Here is an 18,784-nt window from a genome sequence, read left to right on the forward strand (position 1 = left end):
GTTCCCCAGCTGTGAATCACAGCTATTCTCACCAATACAATGATCCAAAATAATTCTGAAGAACTCATAATGAAAAATACTCTACACCTCCAGATAAAGAATTGATGGCACATGAATGCAGATTGAAGCATACTTTTTTTTTGGTTTTCTTTAATATTATCAGTTTTTTTGGTCTGTGTGAGCTAATATGAAAAGGTTTTGCATTACTGCACATATATAATCTATATCAAATTGCATGATTTCTCAAGGAGAAAGAAAGGGAGAAAATTTTAAAATCAAAAATTTTTAAGCATTAAAATTTTTTATTTACACGTAATTGAGAAAAATAAAAATCATTTTTATTAATTTTTATTATTATAGCTTTTTATTTACAAGATATATGCATGCATAATTTTTCAGCATCGACAATTGCAAAATTTGTTCCAATTTTTCCCCTCCTTCCCCCTCCCCCCTCCCCGATGGCAGGTAGACCAATACATGTTAAATATATTAAATTATATGTTAAATACAATATCCATACAGTTATATAAAAATAATTTTTAAAAAAGAATAATCAAAGGAATTGAAGTATGTGTGTCAGTAGATCTGGGTTCTAGTTTAAATTCTTCTACTGACTTCTGTGAGACCCTCTCTGTAGATACCCTCTCTGTATCTTGGTTCCTTTGTCAAATAAATGGAAATAACACTACTTATCTCCCTCAGAGGGCTGCAGTGAGGATGAGGGATAATAGATCTTAAATGAAGTTGCTTTGTAACAATAAATGTATTTATTACTATATAGAAATCTGTGAACCAGATGGGAGCTTGGGCCACCACTGATGCATTCCTCTTTCTTTTGGCCCAACAGAGATGAAAAATGCAATGTGTGCTTATAACTGCTTGACTGATGAAAACCAGATTATGTATTATGCCTTTCAACTTTTCCTTCCAGATCTTCCCTTTCCCCAGACCAGGAGTGAAGTGAGTAGAACTCACCCATTTCCAGAACTCAAGCTTTTCAATTAAATCACTTAAGATTTTTTTCCCAACAGGGATAAAGCATTTATAGACAAATGCTTGTGACTGATTTCCAACCCAGTTCTGGTTCCTGAAAGAAGGGAGGCCGGAGCTTTATTGCACTTCCCACAATCCAAACATCAATTAAGTATTTATTGTATGACTATATTCAGCACATCCTGGCTATGTTCTATGTGGATAGAAATGAAGTGGGGATAGAAATAAATTAGAAGATAAATCCTTGTCCTCAAGAAACTTTCACTGAACCATAGATAGATGTTGTAATGCCTCTACACTTTTCATTAGATACTTAAGAAAAAGGTCTTTTACTTGGTGAGCAATCTTCTAGTGTTGAATCCCTCCAAATTTAGCAAGACCTAATTTGATAAGAACTATTAGAATTTGTTTGTTCTTCTGTAGCACCTAGCACTCAGAATTATTGGCACAAGATTAAGCATTAACATGACATCTTAGTCGAGGAATAAAACAATAAAAATGTGAAATGAAGAACACAAAGAAATTTTTGTCAAAATTTGATAAAGATCAAATGCCAATCTTTAAACACTTATGAAGTACCCACCATGTGCCAGGAACTGTGCTACAGCCCTTTACATGCTTACATAAAAACATTTGTTTTGTGAAAAATAACCATATTTAAAAAAAAAAAAAAAAAGGCAAACAATAGTCTGACCTCAACAAGTTTACAAACTAATGGGGGAGAAAAAAGCAGGAGCACACATAAACAAATATCTATAAAACAAACATTACACAGGATATAGAATGAGAAGGAATTTGAGAAAACTTATAGTTAAAAAAAATGAATTTTGTTAGGGCTTAAAGAAAGGGAAGTCAGTGAATAGAATGGAGGAGGGAAAGGGTTCTGGGCATGGACAACTCTAGAAACAGCAGCTCAGAGATGGAAAGAGACTTTAATGTCTGAGAGTAAGATTTCATCAACTCTTTATTTGAGGATTTATTTGGAGTTTTTTGAGATGATGACTCCCTAACTCCCACCTAGGTGTCTGACTGGCAGGGAGTCTTGGCCCAATTTTCTGTTAGCTATTCATCCTTCCCCCTGGGATTAACCATGTTTACTAAATCAGACATCCCCTTAAAAGGCTTTAGATCTACTGCAGCTCAGAACTACTAAACTAGACTGATTCTCTAGCCTCAGCCTCCCTAGCAGTAGAGACTAGAAGCACAAGCCACCAAATCCAGCCATTTGCTTAACTTTACAGATGAAACACCTGAGGTCCTCCCTGAGTAGGGTGACTTACCCAATGTCACACAGATAGCAGTTAGATTTCAAGCACAGGCCCTGGGACTCCAATTCCAGCTACACTTATACCCCAGCTTAGTCTTCCATTCCACTTCTTTTTCCTGGCTTCTCCAGCTGTGGTTACGTCTCTCCCTGGGTCTCAATTTACTCAAGAAGAGACTGGATTAGAGCAGCTGGTTTTTTTTTTTTTTTTTTTTTTTTTGACATTCTTAAAATTATTGGAACCCCAAAGAACTTTTGTTTTTCTGAGTTATATCTTTTGATATTTGCTGTACTACATATATTGTATTTAATTTATACTCTATCATATTTAACATGTATTGGTCAACCTGCTATGGGAGGGGGGGAAAGGAGGGGAAAAATTAGAATAAAAGGTTTGACAATTGTCAATGTTGTAAAATTTGCCCATGCATATATCTGGTAAATAAAAACTATTAAAATTAAAAAGAAAAAAAAAGATATTTACTGTACTAGCAATTAAAGTTGAGAGAATTTAAATATATTTATTAATTAAAATTAATAGTAGGCCCATTACATGTTTACATAAAGCATTTGTTTTATGAAAAATAACTTTTCCAAAACAAAAAAATTCCATGAGAAGACTGGCATTAATTTACATATTTTTGCATCTCGTTAATTTCTGGTTTAAGTCGAAGACAGTGGGATTCTATTTGCTTTGATATGAATGAGGCATGCTGGTTTGTTCTTCATATATAAAGAAAATTCAGTCTTACACAGATAAGTAGTTGGAAAAGGTAGGTACATTTGACAAAAATAACAACAAAAAACCTTTAGTATGATTCTGAAAATGGATTTCCCTAGGGACCCCAGTTGTCCTCGTACCACAATAGCTCACTCTATCAAGAGTAAAGGTAGAGCTCTGGAAGTGAAGATGGGGGATGACTTGATCTGTCAGTCTACATGGCATTAGCTTAGTTCCTTTCAGGGAGACTCCAGGTGACCTGCCCCACCCTAACTGGTGTGAAGGCTGGCAGGTCTGCTCCCCATTCAAATAAGAATCTTCCTATCTGAGGAGGAGGAGGGAAGAAAGGAATGGAGAGGGGACGAAGCATCCAGGAAGCTGCAAAGCCAGGGTGTTCAGTCAGCCTGGGAGTTCCATAAATTCGGGAGCCGGGGGGAGGGGGGGATGTCTACGCCTGTGCTTCTTTGGGATGTGGGGATGTCTAATGAGGGTCCCAGCTAGGCGAGTTTCCTCGCGTGTCCAGAGTCCCTCAAATCCTACGGCTGACATCGGCCGGAACCCTACAGAGAGGCACGCACTTGGCAAAGCTCCGTGCGCCCTATACCTGGTCACAGCCTAGAGAGCCCCTCCCCCAACGCCACAAATGCTATCTCCACCAGGTCCAGCCTCCCAGCTCCACGTGGTCCCCATAAGCGGACTCGAGCTACTCAGGCCTTAGGTAGCCCAGTAGATCTATTCCTTCCTCGGCTTCAGAACGTCCCTAGAGGTTCAGAGTTGGGGATGGTGCTGTCACTCAAACTGAAGGGCGGGGGGTAGGGGGTAGGATGGGTTGGGGTGGAGACTCCCAAGGACTATGCCCCGCCCCGCGCCCTCTCCCTCCCTTCCCCCTCCTCGGGGTAGTTTAGCGACCAACTTTTAGCGGGCATGGCTCTGGGAGCGGACGGGTGGCTACCCTGGCACTAACTTTGTTTCAGGAACTGGGCGAGGCCACCGGACGCCGGCGGACCCGGGAAGAGTTCGGGGTGTGCACGGTTTCTCCTCCGGGAAGATCTCGATCCATGGAGCGGAGCTAAAGGAAGGCACAGGGACAGGCGTGGTGTGGGAAGAGAAACGCCACCCAGCCCGGAGGAGGCGTCCGGGGTCCAGCGGGCCGGAGGCGGAGGCAGTGGCGGCGGCGGCGGCGGAGCTGCGGATTCCCTCCAGCCGCCAAGATGAATGGCCTGTCTTTCGATGAGACGGCCTTGGATCCCTCCCTGACGCTGAGCGAGTCCAGTGACATCGACTCGGCTCTGCTCAGTGACATCGAAGGTGGGTCCCGGGGAGGGAGGAATGGGTTGCCAGGAACCTCTTCCTTTAACCTGGGCGCGTGGGAACCCGGCTGAGACAGGATGCGTGGCCGGGAGCGCAGCGAGCAGGGCTGCCTGACTGTCTCACCCCCTTCCCCCTCTCCCCCCAGATTGGAGGTAGCCCTCCAGGATCCTCAGCCCATCTTGCTGTTCCCCGGCGTCGAGGGCTTGGGTGATTTTGCGCGTGTCTGTGACTTGGGACTTCCGTGTATGGTTGAGGAGTGTGTTTGCGTGTATTTGTGTATCTCCGCGGGCGCTGAGTCCCTGGAATGTGCGCATAGTTGGGGACTCGCCGTCTGGGGGCACACTTGGAGACTAGGACTCTAATCCCCCCCAATTTCCCGATCCTCTGCCAGACTTGGCGGGGGGGTGAGGGGGACACTCCTTCCTCCCCGGAGGAGCGGTCACGCCTCTTGGGGCTGCTGGAGCGCTAGGGGATACTAAATTGTGCCTACCCTTAGCCCCGCCCCCCTGGGCCCTGGAGCTCATGACGTCAGCGTCAGCAAAAGGGGTTACTCTCGGTCATTCCCTCGGCCCTCCGGAGTTCACTGAGCTGTGCTGGCTGCCTGCTGCCGGGAGTGGGGCGGGGAGTGGGGCAGGAAAGGGGAAGGGGAACATTGGGGATGGAAGGGGAGAAGAGACGAGGAAACGGGACGGAGGGGTGTGGGCTTAAAGCTTATGACTCTCCACTGACGTCCAACCACTCTGTCCTCAGTAAACCGCCCAACCTACGGCCCCGACGGTCTAGATGGGGATTTATTAGCAAATGCTAAGCCAGTGTTCCCTGGCCCTTCCACGTGTAACTCACGATAAGCCCAGAGGCTCAGAGAAGGAACTGGCCTTGAATTATACATTCATGTAGCCCTTTTAAGCTTTGCAAAACACTTAAATCTTCTTGTCTGATCCCAAGCAAAACCTTGAGAGCTTCGCAATTCAGGTTTGGGGCTCATGTGGAGAAACTGAGGCTGGAGGTAGTGAAGGGAGCTAGTGGGATTCTCAGACTCAGGCCTCCGAACTCCAAGTACAGGCCTCATACTTTGTATATGTCAAGGTGCAAGGCAGATCGTTTTCTGTGGGTAACAGCCCCTTCTGTAGAGAAACCTTGTGAAGGTGAGAGAGTAGTTCTGAACTCTTTACTGAGAGAAAACTGTCCCTTTTCCCTCTCAGAGTCAGATTATATTTCTTTAATAAATAGGGAGACTGAGGCACTCAATACTGAATTGGGAATGGCAGATTAGAATGTGGTATATCAGTGAGAGGTAGTTTTCTATTCCAGAACATCTATTCATGCAACAATATACTTTTTATGCAAAGCCCACTGCCTACTGGATAATACTGTAAATAAAGCATTCTACTGGTGATTGTAGGGGTTAGGGGAAGGAGTGGAGAGAGATAGTAAGTTTAGATGAACATTAATAAACTGTCAGGGGGAGACCTAGAGTCAGGAAGACTTGTATTCAAATGTGTCCCCAGACACTAGCTGTGTGATCTTTTTTGTCTCAGTTTCCTCATCTGTAGAATAAGAAGGAAATGGTAAATTACAGTAGTATTTTTGCCAAGAAAACTTCAATAGGGTCATAAAGAATAGAATACAACTGAACAAAACCAATAGCTATCATGTATATGTGCTCCAAGCCTTGGACAATATTGACAAATATTATCTCATTTTATTCTCACAATAGGAGGTAGGCGCTATTATTGTCATTTCACAAATGAGGAAACTGAGGCAAAGAGGTTTACTGACTTGCCCATGATTACCCAGCTAAAAAGTATTTGAAGCTGAATTTAAATTCAAGCTTTCCTTGCAATCTGTCCCGAAATGCATCCACTTTACTACTTAAGATGCCTCTTAACTAGATTAGAGCGATCCCCATTCTTTTGGAGTTTATAGCCAAGTAAGGAAATATACATATAAATGTAAATGTGTAAAAATTACACATATAGGAAATCTTCAACATAAAGAAGATCCAACTCACTTCCAGTTGATCAATGATGGACAGAAACAACTACACCCAGAGAAGGAACACTGGGAAGTGAATGTAAATTGTTAGCACTACTGTCTATCTACCCGGGTTACTTATACCTTCAGAAGCTAATAATTAATGTGCAACAAGAAAATGATATTTACACACATATATTGTATCTAGGTTATATTGTAACACATGTAAAATGTAGGGGATTGCCTGTCATCTGGGGGAGGGAGTGGAGGGAGGGAGGGGATAATTTGGAAAAATGAATAAAAAAAAAATTACACATATAAATGACAATAGTGGCATCTCTGCCTGTTACTCTGTTATAATAATTATAGCTAATAACAACAACAGTATTTATATAGCACCTACTATGTGCCAGGCACTGTGCTAAGTTCTTTTTATTAATATCTCATTAAATCCTCACAACAAGCCTTTGAAGTAGAAGCTTTTATTATACTCATTTTACAGATGGGGAAATGAGGCAAATGACTTGTCTAAAGTCACACAGCTAGTGAGTATCTGTGGCTGAATTTGAACTAATCTCTTCCTCAGATTTCAATCCATTGCATGCTTTATCTGCCTCTAATTCTGTGTCCTCCTGAAAACTGGGTTCACCCAACTAGGGCTAGAGATCTTCTTGACATTGCATGCATAACAAAGGAACAAGCAGGCTGCCCACTGGTTAATTCAAATAATAAAATCCAATGTTACATTCTAAATAATTTACCCCACACCATTCTATACCTGCCCAAGTGATGATCCCAAGGCCTAGGTCTGACTATGTAACTGCCCTATTTCTTAAATTCCAGTAGCTCCTTATCTCTAGGATCAAATATAAATAAATGGGGAAACTGTGGCATTCGATACTGAATTAGGAATGGCAGATTAGAGTGTGATATATCAGTGACAAATAGTTTTTCTATTCTAGAAGATCTATTCATTCTACAGTATACTTTTTCTGCAAAGCCTACTGCCTACTGGATGATATTTAAAGCCCTTTTTACTTTGATCCCTACCTTTCCCAAATTTTTTATGTCACTCCCTCCTAAAAACTATATTTTTCAAGTTTGCTACACATGATAGATACTATATTCATCACCTCAGTGCTTTTATTCTGTCTGATGTCCCCACCTGGAATGCCCTCCTTCCCCATAGTCCCCATATGAATTTATGGCTGATGTCCATTAAGACTTGGCTCATATGTCACTTTCAGAATTCTAGCCTCTATCTAGTGCAGTGGTTCTAGATCTTCATCTACTCCCTGTGTATCTTGTATCTCCCTAATTTATGTATTTTATATATATATTACTTCCCCCATTCAAATGTAATCTCCTTGAGGGCAAAGCCTGTTTTTGCCTTTTCTTTGTATCTCTGGATAATATTTATAAAGCACTTAGCACAGTTCTGGGCACACAGTAACTGGCTGAAGACCTGTGGATTGATGGGCTGATTGATGAATGTGAAAGGAAAAGCTAAATAAAGTTCTATGAGATCTCAAAGGAAAGTTGGGAGTCATTTTCACTTGGGACAAGGAATCATCAAAGATTGCATGGAGGAGGAATTTAGACATTTTGGGGTTGGAGGAAAACTTTATTCCATGCATGGGGAATAGTTGGAGCAAAAGGGGATTGAGAGAGCAGGAAGAAATCCAAGAGATGTTGAGGAGGAAGAAAACAAGCACTTATTCAGCACCTATTATGTCTCTGGTACTGTGCTAAGTGCGTTAGTAAGAGCACATTTCATCTGATCTTCTGGACAACCTTGGGAGGTAGGTGTTATTTTTACAGATGAGAAAATTTGAGGCATACAGAAACCTTTAAGTGACTTTTCCAGGGTCATAAATCTAGTATATGTCAGAGGCCAAATTTAAACTCAAGTATTAACTCCACACTTAGTGCTCTGGACCCACTATGCTACAGAAAGTAGTTCATGTTAAGAACCTAAAGCACATCAATAGGAGTTACATGAGTTGAGGCTTGTAAAGTTAGGTTGTATCCAGATTGCCTGGAGCCTTGAGTGCCAGGATCAAACATTTCTAATAGTTTCTAATAAGTTTTGACTGGCTGCAGGGTGGCAGTGAAGCAGTAGAGATGTGCTATAATCACAGTGGTTCGGTGTTGTGTTCAACTCTTCCTTACCTCATCTGGGGTTATCTTGACAAAGATATTGCAGTGTTTGCCATTTCCTCCTTCAGCTTATTTTACAGATGAGGAAACTGAGGCAAACAGTTAAGTGACTGGCCCAGGATCACACAGCTAGTAAATATCTGAGGCTGGAAGATGAGTCTTTCCGATTCCCAACTTGGTGCTCTATCCACCGTGTTATTTAGCTGCCCCAAGAATATGATAGACTAGTGTGAAGGATATTTTAAAATTGCAATAGACTGAAAACAGGAATAGTTGAGAGGCTGTTTGAATAATCTGGGGGAGAAGAGGTGCCTGCTGGGCATGGGGTTGTGACTGTGGAATTACAATTTTGTGGAGACAGTGAGAATTCTAGGAGGCAGAATGGACCAAACTTAGCAACTGGATCTTAGGGATCTGTGAAATCAATTGATTAAGCTCCAGTCAAGGTCCAGAAGCCCCATGACTTGCCCAAGCTTATACATATATATGAACCCAGGATTCTTGACCCCAAAATATGGTGCTTTTCTTGCTACTCCAAAAGGTAAGAGAGTGAGAGAAAAAGAAGAGTACAATGTGACTCTGAGGTTATGACTCCATGTGGCAGGAGAGTGTATCATCAATGCAACTAGAACACTTGGGGAGGAGCTGATCTGAGGAGGACAAGTTGAGGCCCAGATACTAAGGCTAGAAGGTCAGTGACACAGAGAGTGCTTAATACATTTGTATTGCTTGCTTACTTGACTGATTGATGTGAGTCATCTGTGTAGAGTTTAAATTTGGAAGCATGGAGTGGATGAACATAACATGTGAGGGAGTGAGTCTACAGAGGGAAGGGTTGAGGATTGCACATTTAAGGAGTAGTTGACAGAAGATTCAGAAGGTTGTTTAGAGAGGTTTATTTGGGAAGAACCATAAGAACCCAGCATTTGTGGAATCCAAGTGGGAGAAGAGGATACTTATTTATTAATAATAGCTTTTTCTTATTCAAAATACATGCAAAGATAGTTTTCAACATTCACCTTTGCAAAACCTTGTGTTCCAAATTTTTTCTCCCTCTCTCTTCTCCCTTAGATAGCAAGTAATCCAGTATAGGTTAAATATGTACAATTGAAAAGAGGATATTTAATAAGAAAGAATAATCTACTATGGTCAAGGATTAATGAGAAGGTGAGAAAATGCCTTTGGAATACATTAGATGACCTTGGAGGGTGTAGCTTCTACTGAATGATGGGAATGTAGCCTGACTAAAAAGTGGGTGGAGAGGAAGGATAAAGCTGAAGGATTGATATGGAAGCTCTGTCTTGTGGGGAGGGGGGAATGTGTAAACAAGAAGATAACCTGAGGGAATCAAAAGTTCTGGGAGGGATCTATCTTAGAGGCCTTTGGTGTACATAGAAGTTGGTTTGATTTGGAAATTAGTTCCTAGAAATTGGATTTAATGGTGGCTGAACTCTTGTTTCATTCACTAGATAAGATATAATTAGTATTTTTATTATAAGCCATTTATTATAAGTCTTAAGTGTATAGAGGACATTTGAAATTTGAAGGAATCTTTGCTGAGAGAGTAATGAAAGTAAGTGAGGAGAAAAGAAAAAAATATGTGAAAAGAGCAGGAGAAAGAAGATAAAAGAAGTGAGGAGACAAATGTTAGAGGGTTCCTACATCAAAGTTTCTCAGTGACCTCTTCAGCTCCCATAGGTTCCATTCTCCCTATGCCATGACTTCCAGCCTCTATCTAGGCTAATTTTCAGTCCTATATTACCTCTGGAATAGTTAGTTTCCTCTGGATATTCTGGAAACATGTTCAATTCAGCCTGTTCAAAATAGAACTCATTATCTTTATCCCCATACTTCTCTGTTTCTGTCAGAGGTACCATCATCCTTCTAATCTTCCAGGTTCACAACTTTAGTATTCTCAGTGTCTCCATCTTATTCACCACACACATCCAATCAGTTGTCGAATCTGGATTTTTCTACCTCAATGACATGTCTTGGATAGATCCACTTCTCCTGAGTCCTGTAGCCAATATCTTATTTCAGGTTCCCCTCCTTTGGTGTGCCAGAGCCAGATCTAATGGCTAGTGAGAATTTACTGGTAAATTTTCATCATGAGCCCTTACACTTTGGAATGCTATAAATAAATTGTAAATGCTACAAATAAACAATATGTAAGTAATAATAATAAATATAAATAAATTCTGTAAACAAAAAACTAGGGCACTCTTCCTATTGTACAAAAAAAGTATAATAAATGATATGCATATAAATATAATAATAACAAATATAAGTAAATTATATATATCAAGGCATGATTGTTTTGTCAACTGTCTAGACTGAAAAAAGTGATGGAGAAAGCATTAATAATGCAGATTTTAAAATGTGATGTGTAACATTTATCAGCACATCCCTGATTCCTTGTGCTACTGGAATGATTCCCTAATTGGGTCTCCTGGAAAGAGGATCTGGACCTGGAATCAGGAAGCCTGGGCTTAAATGTGGCCTCAGACACTTACTAGCTATGTGATTCTGTACAAGTCATTTAAGCTCTCTTGCTTCCCTTAAAATAAGGAAACTAACAGTACCTACTTCCCAAGGTTCTGGTGAGGATTAAATAAATTAATATTTGTAAAGTATTTTGCAAACTTTATAATTCCTGGCTAGTATTAAAATTAAATCTCTTTCTTGTTCCACACAGTGTCAAGGTGATTGTTCTTAAGCACTGGTTTAAACCATGTCATTCCTCTACTCAATAAACACCAGGGGTTCCCTATTGCCTTGAGGATATAATACCAACTTTTATTTTTGGCTTTTAAAAGCTGTTTACAGCCTGGATCCAACTTGCCTTAACAGCCTTATTCTTTATTACTTTCTTCTCTACTCTCTGTAGTCCTAACAAATTAGCTTTCTCTTTCTCACATAGCACCCCATCTCCTGAGCCTTTTAACTGACCATCTTCTATTCTGGAAATGTCTTCCTTCTTCCCTCTCTACTTGTAAGAATTCCTCGCTTCCATCAAGACACAACTCAGGTACCACCTGCTAAATGAAGACTTAACTTCTATTAATTACTTTTTTAAAAATTTCTTTTTTTGGGGGGAATGAGAGTGAGTTGGGGGTGGCACAGTGGATAGAGTAACAGACCTGTAATCAGGAAGACTCTTCTAACCTCTCTTTTTAGCTGTGTCATTCTGGACAGATCACAACCTTATTTGCTCAGTTTCCTCATCTGTAAAAGGAACTGGAGAAGGAAATGACACACTTCTCCAGTATTTTTACCAAGAAAACTCCAAATGAAATCATGAAGAGTTGGGCACAACTGAAAACAATTGAATAGCAAATATTTATTTTTTGCATATTTATACATGTATATATATATTGTTACTCTTACATCGTCAGTCCTTAATAAATGCTTGTTGGATTGACTGATGGTATGATTCCTTGAAGGGATGACATTAAGTAAGCCACTATCTTTCTTGAGTTGTTAACATCATCTTTGCAGTGAGAGGGGGTAGATTAGATGATTTCTAAGGTCCCTTTAGATCTAATATCCTAATACTCTATTAATCCATTGACGGGAAGAATAATCTGATGAGATTATTATTGTTATCCAGTCTAACTTTTCAGTTGAGTCTAACTCTTCATGACCCTATTTGGAGTTCTCTTGGCAAAGATCTACCAGTAGTTTGCCATTTCCTTGACCAGCTCATTTTACAGAAGAGGAATCTCAGGTAATCAGGGTTACATGACTTGCTGGTAAGTGCTTGAAGCCACATTTGATCTCAGGAAAATGAATTGTCCTGACTGTAGACTTGGTGGTCTACCATGCCACCTAACTGTCTCATAAGTTGATTATCACTCCCTAAGTTATATTCTCATAAACATATCTAGATTTTCAACTGAGTTTACAGAAAACAAGGGAGAATTGCAGTAGGAGTTTTAAAATAGAGATCATTGCCTTCCTGAGTGCAGGATTCTGGGGATTTGAGCTAGAGAGAGGCATAGATGACCTTGAACTATTTCCAATGTAAGTTTGAGGCAAAGAACTCAACAACCACAAGAATAAAGAATTGTCCCATTCATACCTGAGTGGGTAGTGAGTGTGATGAAGTGTAAAGAAGGTCTGGCATTAACCTCTTGCTCAAGAGTTACCTTTACCTATTGACAGATTTTGTTTTGTTTCATTTGTTTGGCTTGGCTGGGGCCCATTGTGGGCCAACAAGCAACTCTGTAGGCTGATCTGGGGTGAAGAGGAGAATCAGCAGCACTCAGAAAGCAATTTAACCTTAGGGTGAGTGACATGAGTGCCCCAGCCACAAAAGCCTTGCCATCCCACCAGGCCAAAGGGCCATCTGACTACTGAAAGTTTTTTCCAGGTCAAAGGATCTTTATATAGTCTCAGGCTAGGGAGTTGTCCCTCCCTTTAGCTTCTCTTGGCTCTTTCTATTCAGAAGAGACTTTGATGATCTTTCTTACCTTTGCTCCCAAGTCAACTGGGTCATGGAGGCTCAGGATGCTTCTGCATGGCAACTAGAGTGGCAATGAGGAATTTGGAAACTATCTCCACAGTTGTACAAATTAGGCTTCCCCCCTTGCTTTTCATATGACTGTGGCTGAAATGATTTTACCTTTTAATTTTATTGTACTATATTCAATTGTTTTTTAGTCAGAAACAATTCTATTGAAGTGTAAGTTATGGATTTCATCTCCTCTGATGGATATTTGAGCCAGCCTGAGCCATTTATCTCATAAAAGCAAGATATGTACCACAAACTGTCTAAAGCAATAGCCACCAAAATATTTTGGTCCTATGATAGTTCCAAAGGATCCATGTAAAAAATGCTATCCACTTTGAGAGAACTGGTGAACTCTGAGTGCAATTGAAAGCAGTTTTTCCTACTTTATTTTGATTTTTGTTTTGTTTTGTTTTGTTTTTCAACAAAACTAATAAGGAAATACATTTTGCATAAATTCATATTTTTAATGGGCATTATCTCTCCAAGGGGTGGGAAGTGAGGGAGAGAAATAATTTGGAACTGAATTAAATTATTTGGTGCTAAACCCAAAGTAGATCAATGGAACAAACTAGAAAAGCAACAAAAAGAAGCAGTTGAAAATGATAATCTAATGTTTGATAAATTCAAGAATATCAACTTTTTAAAATCAATTACTGGGAAAAAATGGAAAGCAGTTTATCAGAAACTAGGTTCAGACCAATATCTTATACCATATACCACAACAAGCTCAAAATGAATATCCAACTTGAATATAAAAGGTTAAGCTATTAAAAAAATTTTTTTGATGAGAACAAGATCTTACACAACTATGATATGATGAGGTAATGAGAAGGCCTGGAAGTAATCTCTTACCTGAACAAGGAATAGATGAGATCATAAAAAATAAAATAAATCATAATATAAAAGATGAAATTTTGGCTCCATATAGTTAATAAGCTTTTATATGAACAAGGTCAATGAAGATAAAACAAAAACAAAAAACAGAGTAGGGAAAATACTTGCATAAAATATCATTAATGAAACTTTACTATCCAATATATACCAGGAATTTACATATCAAGAGAGCCATTCCCCAACAGAAAACTAATCAAAAAACTATAAATGGCCACATAAAAATATGTTCTGAGTTACTAAATAGTAAGATTAAAAAGTAATTTAAACAAGTTTGGAGCCTAAGGTTGTCTAAGTTGATAGAGATAATATATGGGAAAAGTCAATGTTAGACCATAAAAAATTTAGCACACTATGCACTGTTGGAACTTCAAAGTGCTTCAATCATTCTAGATTTTAGTATGGAATTTCCCCAAAAAAGTGACTAAACTATCCATATCCTTTGGTTTATCAATCCCACTTATGAGTATATATCTCAAGGAAATCAATGACACAAATAAAAAGTCTGATACATGCCAAAATATCCACAGCAACAGATTCTGAGAACAGAATTAGAAACAAAGCCATCAACTCAGGAAAAGATATGTAAAAAGTGATATAGAATGAAAGAGTGAAATCAGTACATACAATGACTACCCAATATACATGAAAGTTGAAGTTGAAGTCTGAATAATGGAAAAATCAGTGGAAGTTCCAGAGATGAGATAATGAAGCATACTTCTTCCCTCATGGCAAAGAAGTAGATAGTCCACTGAATATTCTATATATTCTGAGTCCTGGTCTCTTTACTTGATGTTTTTATGTAATTGTTTTTCTCTATTAAAAGGGAAACTTTAGGGTAGGTTGTGTTTGTAAAGGGTAACAAAGTGTAAATGACTAAGGTCAAACCCAGTCCTGAGACTTGGAAACTGAACTCAAAGCAGAAAAGTAATCGCCCATTTCCTTCCTTTTATTTCCCCCATAAATTCCTTCCTCAGGCCTTGGGATCGATTGAGAAAAAGGGATTTAGTCTTCCATCTACCATCCCCAAAGGCACTGTTTTAATATGGGAACTTTCTGATTATAGATGTGTTTCCTGATATGTTATTACTTTGTATTAAGTTTAATTTTTCAAGGCCTATGTCCAGTGAATTGTAAGTTCCTTAAGAGCCAATACTTTTTTTTTTTTAAATATGCTTAGCAGTTAAAATAGGTTCCTAATATGCAGTAGATCCTTTATAAGTGCTACCTGGGTTGAAGACTTTTGAGGGAGATCAGGACTTTATCCATTGACATAATAGCTGGAACATTTTTAATATTTTCTATAACCAGGGACAGCTAGGTGACAGTAAAAAAAAGAGTAAGGCACAACTGAAAACAACTGAACAGCAACAACACAACAAGAATAGATAGGGGAGGGAGACAGAGAGGGTTGCAGGAAAAGAAAATTACTTCTTTGGATAGATTTGTGACAATTCCAACTTATATAGGCTTGGAATTCTCTAATGTGTTAAGAGAACTAAATTTCAATTCATTTCCACAAATTTACATATTTAAATGTATATTATTTATTAGTTTAGAGTTTTACAAAGTATGTGTATAAGTTTGAAGAGCTCTATTTAGTTTTTTTAATTTTTTTATTAATTTTATAATTATAACATTTCTTGATAGTACATATGCATAGGTAATTTTTTATAACATTATCCCTTGTACTCCCTTCTGTTCCAAATTTCCCCCTGCTTCCCTCCACCCCCTCCCCTAGATGGCAGGCATTCCCATACATATTAAATATGTTATAGTATATCCTAGGTACAATATATATGTGCAGAACTGAATTTTTTTTGATATATGAATGTTGTTGTTGCAAAGGAAGTATTGGATTCAGAAGGTAAAAATAATCTGGGAAGAAAAACTAAAAATGTAAACAGTTTACACTCATTTCCCAGTGTTCTTTCTCTGGATGTAGCTGATTCTGTCCATCATTGATCAATTGGAACTGAATTAGATTTTCTCTATGTTGAAGATATCCACTTCCATCAGAATACATCCTCACTGTTGTTGAAGTGTATAATGATCTCCTGGTTCTGCTCATTTCATTCAGTGTCAGTTGATGTAAGTCTCTCCAAGCCTCTCTGTATTCATCCTGCTGGTCATTTCTTACAGAGCAATAATATTCCATAACCTTCATATACCATAATTTACCCAACCATTCTCCAATTGATGGACATCCATTCATTTTCCAGTTTCTAGCCACTACAAAAAGGGCTGCCACAAACATTTTGGCACATACAGGTCGAAGGGCTCTATTTCAAAAATATTTTTCCAGGTAATCAAATTGTTTTGACTATTTTTTTAAAGAAATAATAGCTCAAATCTGTGATTTTTTTTTTTAATTATAAAATGAATCATCAGTGCCAGTCACATTTCAGTACTTCTTGTTTTTAAGATATTTTAAGATATAATATTTTATACATAGCAGGCTATGTATAAAATATAGTGCTAAGTGTTGAAGATACCATGACTAACAACAAAATAATTTCTCCCTTGAACAAGGCTTATATTTTATTGGGAAGATATAGCATGAGTACAAGTAAGGATAGGAACTGGATCTCTTAAGTCCATTAGTGTAGGGAACTTTCAGGTGAGGAAAATTCTTCTACCAGTGCATGTCAGCACATTCTTTGCAACTTTCTCATATCAGTTAAGTGACTTCCCCAGGATCATATAACTTCTGCTTATCAGAGTTGAGAATAGAATTAAGTTCTTCCTGGATTGAAGGTCTGTTTTCCATTTATTATACCATGTTTCTTTTCATATATGTAAAATTTAAAAATACAACACAATTTCAAGACAGGGGCAAATGGTAGACATGGAGTCAGGAAGGTCTGTGTTCAAATTTGGCCTCAGACACTTACTAGGATTTTGAACAAATAATTTCATACTTCTTATCTCAGTTTTTTCATCTATAAAATGAGCTAGGAAAGGAAATGGCAAATCACTCCAGCATCTTTGTCAAGAAAATCCCAAATGGGCTTATGAAGAATTAAACACGACTGAAACTACTGAACACCACCAATATCAAGATAGAGAGAGGTGGCTTTCCAAGGTCCAGGGGATCTAGAGCCCAATGAAGAAGGATCAGAAAGAAAAAAAAAAGTCCAAATTTTGGTCCCTTTGAGATGGAATTTCCTTTATTTTTCAGTTTTCATCTCTTTCCTCTGTTTTTATTTTCATTTTCCTTTGTTCCCTAGCTGTCTCTCATGCTTGGAAATGAATTTTGCCTATCATTTAATTTTAGGGGGGTTCAGGGGCCCCAGAGTTCAGGCTTCTAACAGCTCAGGCTCTCAAACATCACAACCAGCTTCATTTGACATTTCCTGGGACTTTCTACTGCTTCTTTGCTCCAGATGCTGATGAGTAAAGGTCTTTTTAGTGCTTGATCTCTAAGTAGATGGGCTCTTAACTAAGGAGAATTAGTTCCCACCAGCTACACTTGTTGATTTATCATTTTTATAATAGCTGGTCACTCCTTAGATTAGGGACAGGAGTAGGACTGATCCCTTGGAGCCTAAGGATCTCTACCTCCCATGGATTCCTTCATTTTCCTCTTTTAGGAAATGAGAAAGTAGTGTAGATAGTATTGTTGGAAAAGTCATTTCTTTGGGGCAGCTAGGTGGCGCAGTGGATGGAGAACCAGCCTTGAATTCAGGAGGACCCGAGTTCAAACTTGATCTCAGATCTTTGTGTCTTTGATACACACATTCTGTCTCAATTTAACCCATCAAAAACATATTGAGTGCCTTCTGTGTGCATAATATTGTTTTTAATCTCCCTGTCTCAACCACATATGCATAGTCTATATTGAATTGCTTGCATTCTCAATGAGAAGGGGTGGAGAGGAAGGAAGGGAGAGAATCTGGAACTCAAAGTTTTAAAAACGGATATTTAAAATTGTTTTTATATATAACTGGGGAAAAACAAAATACTAAATTGCAATTTGTTTCTGTCTCTATCTTTGCTGATGTAGAATCTGTCTTTATTTTTCTCCTATTGTTTTTATACACACGTACACATTTCTTTCCCTTTTTCTGCCTACATACATGCTGTTTTTCTAATACATGTGAATTTTCTGTTTCTGATATCATCATCATTATCATCAATAGAATTTATATAGTTCTTTAAGGTTTGCAAAGAACTTTGAATGTTAGCTCATTTGATCCTCACAACAATCCAGGAAGATTGGTGGTATTATTATTCCCATTTTAAAGATAAATAATATTAATAGTTAATAGGCAAACCACTCACCTTCTGTTTGCCTTCTGTTGCCACTTACCTACAACCATAACAGCACCTGCCTTTCAGGGTTATTTTGAGGCTCAAATGGCAATATATTTGTAAACTATTTAGCACATAGTAGATAACTTAGTAAATGCTTATTCTCTTCCTCTCCTTCTTTATTAAAAAAAAAAAATTGATTCATTTTCCTCTCTTTTTACTCTTCTACCACTACCTACTCATCCACTCTCAATTAAAAACTCTTTCTTCTAAAAATATAGCAAAAACAAATCAAGATATTGACCATTTCTTGATATGCATATTTGATTCTAGATTTCTAGTCCATCATCTCTCTGCCAAAGGGTGGGTGACATGATTTACCATTAGTCTTCTGATATTATGTTTGATTGCCTTTTTGGGTAAAAATTTCAAGATATTTCAGAAATTTCTCCCCTCACATTGTTATGGTGGTCAGATCCTACAGACATGTGAATCTGTATATTATTTGTCATTTTTTTTTTTTTTTTTATCCATTGCCCAATTGATGAGCATTTCTATCTTTGGCTATTTCAAAAAAGTACTGCTACAAATATTTTTATACATATAGTTCTTTCTCACTATCCTTGACTTCCTTGGCCTACATGAATCAAAAGGTATATACATTTTTTTTTAAATTTCTCACCTGTTTATTTCTTTTTTATTA

The 18,784-nt window shown here is 38.5% G+C and overlaps 1 protein-coding gene across 2 annotated transcripts in view; it reads left to right on the plus strand.

Annotated features, from left to right (window-relative positions):
- Positions 1-3,843: 3,843 nt before the first annotated feature.
- Positions 3,844-18,784, plus strand: part of SREBF1 (sterol regulatory element binding transcription factor 1) — a 60,339-nt gene continuing 45,398 nt past the window's right edge. Inside the window, exon 1 of one of the 2 annotated variants that reach the window (XM_074281590.1) lies at positions 3,844-4,286. In XM_074281590.1, the coding sequence (XP_074137691.1) occupies positions 4,190-4,286 (97 nt within the window). In that variant the 5' untranslated portion in view covers positions 3,844-4,189. The remainder of the gene's footprint in view (positions 4,287-18,784) is intronic. The other variant, XM_074281589.1, reaches the window with a different exon arrangement.

This window comes from Sminthopsis crassicaudata, chromosome 1 (assembly GCF_048593235.1).
Source record: "Sminthopsis crassicaudata isolate SCR6 chromosome 1, ASM4859323v1, whole genome shotgun sequence".
NCBI classification, from domain to species: domain Eukaryota; kingdom Metazoa; phylum Chordata; class Mammalia; order Dasyuromorphia; family Dasyuridae; genus Sminthopsis; species Sminthopsis crassicaudata.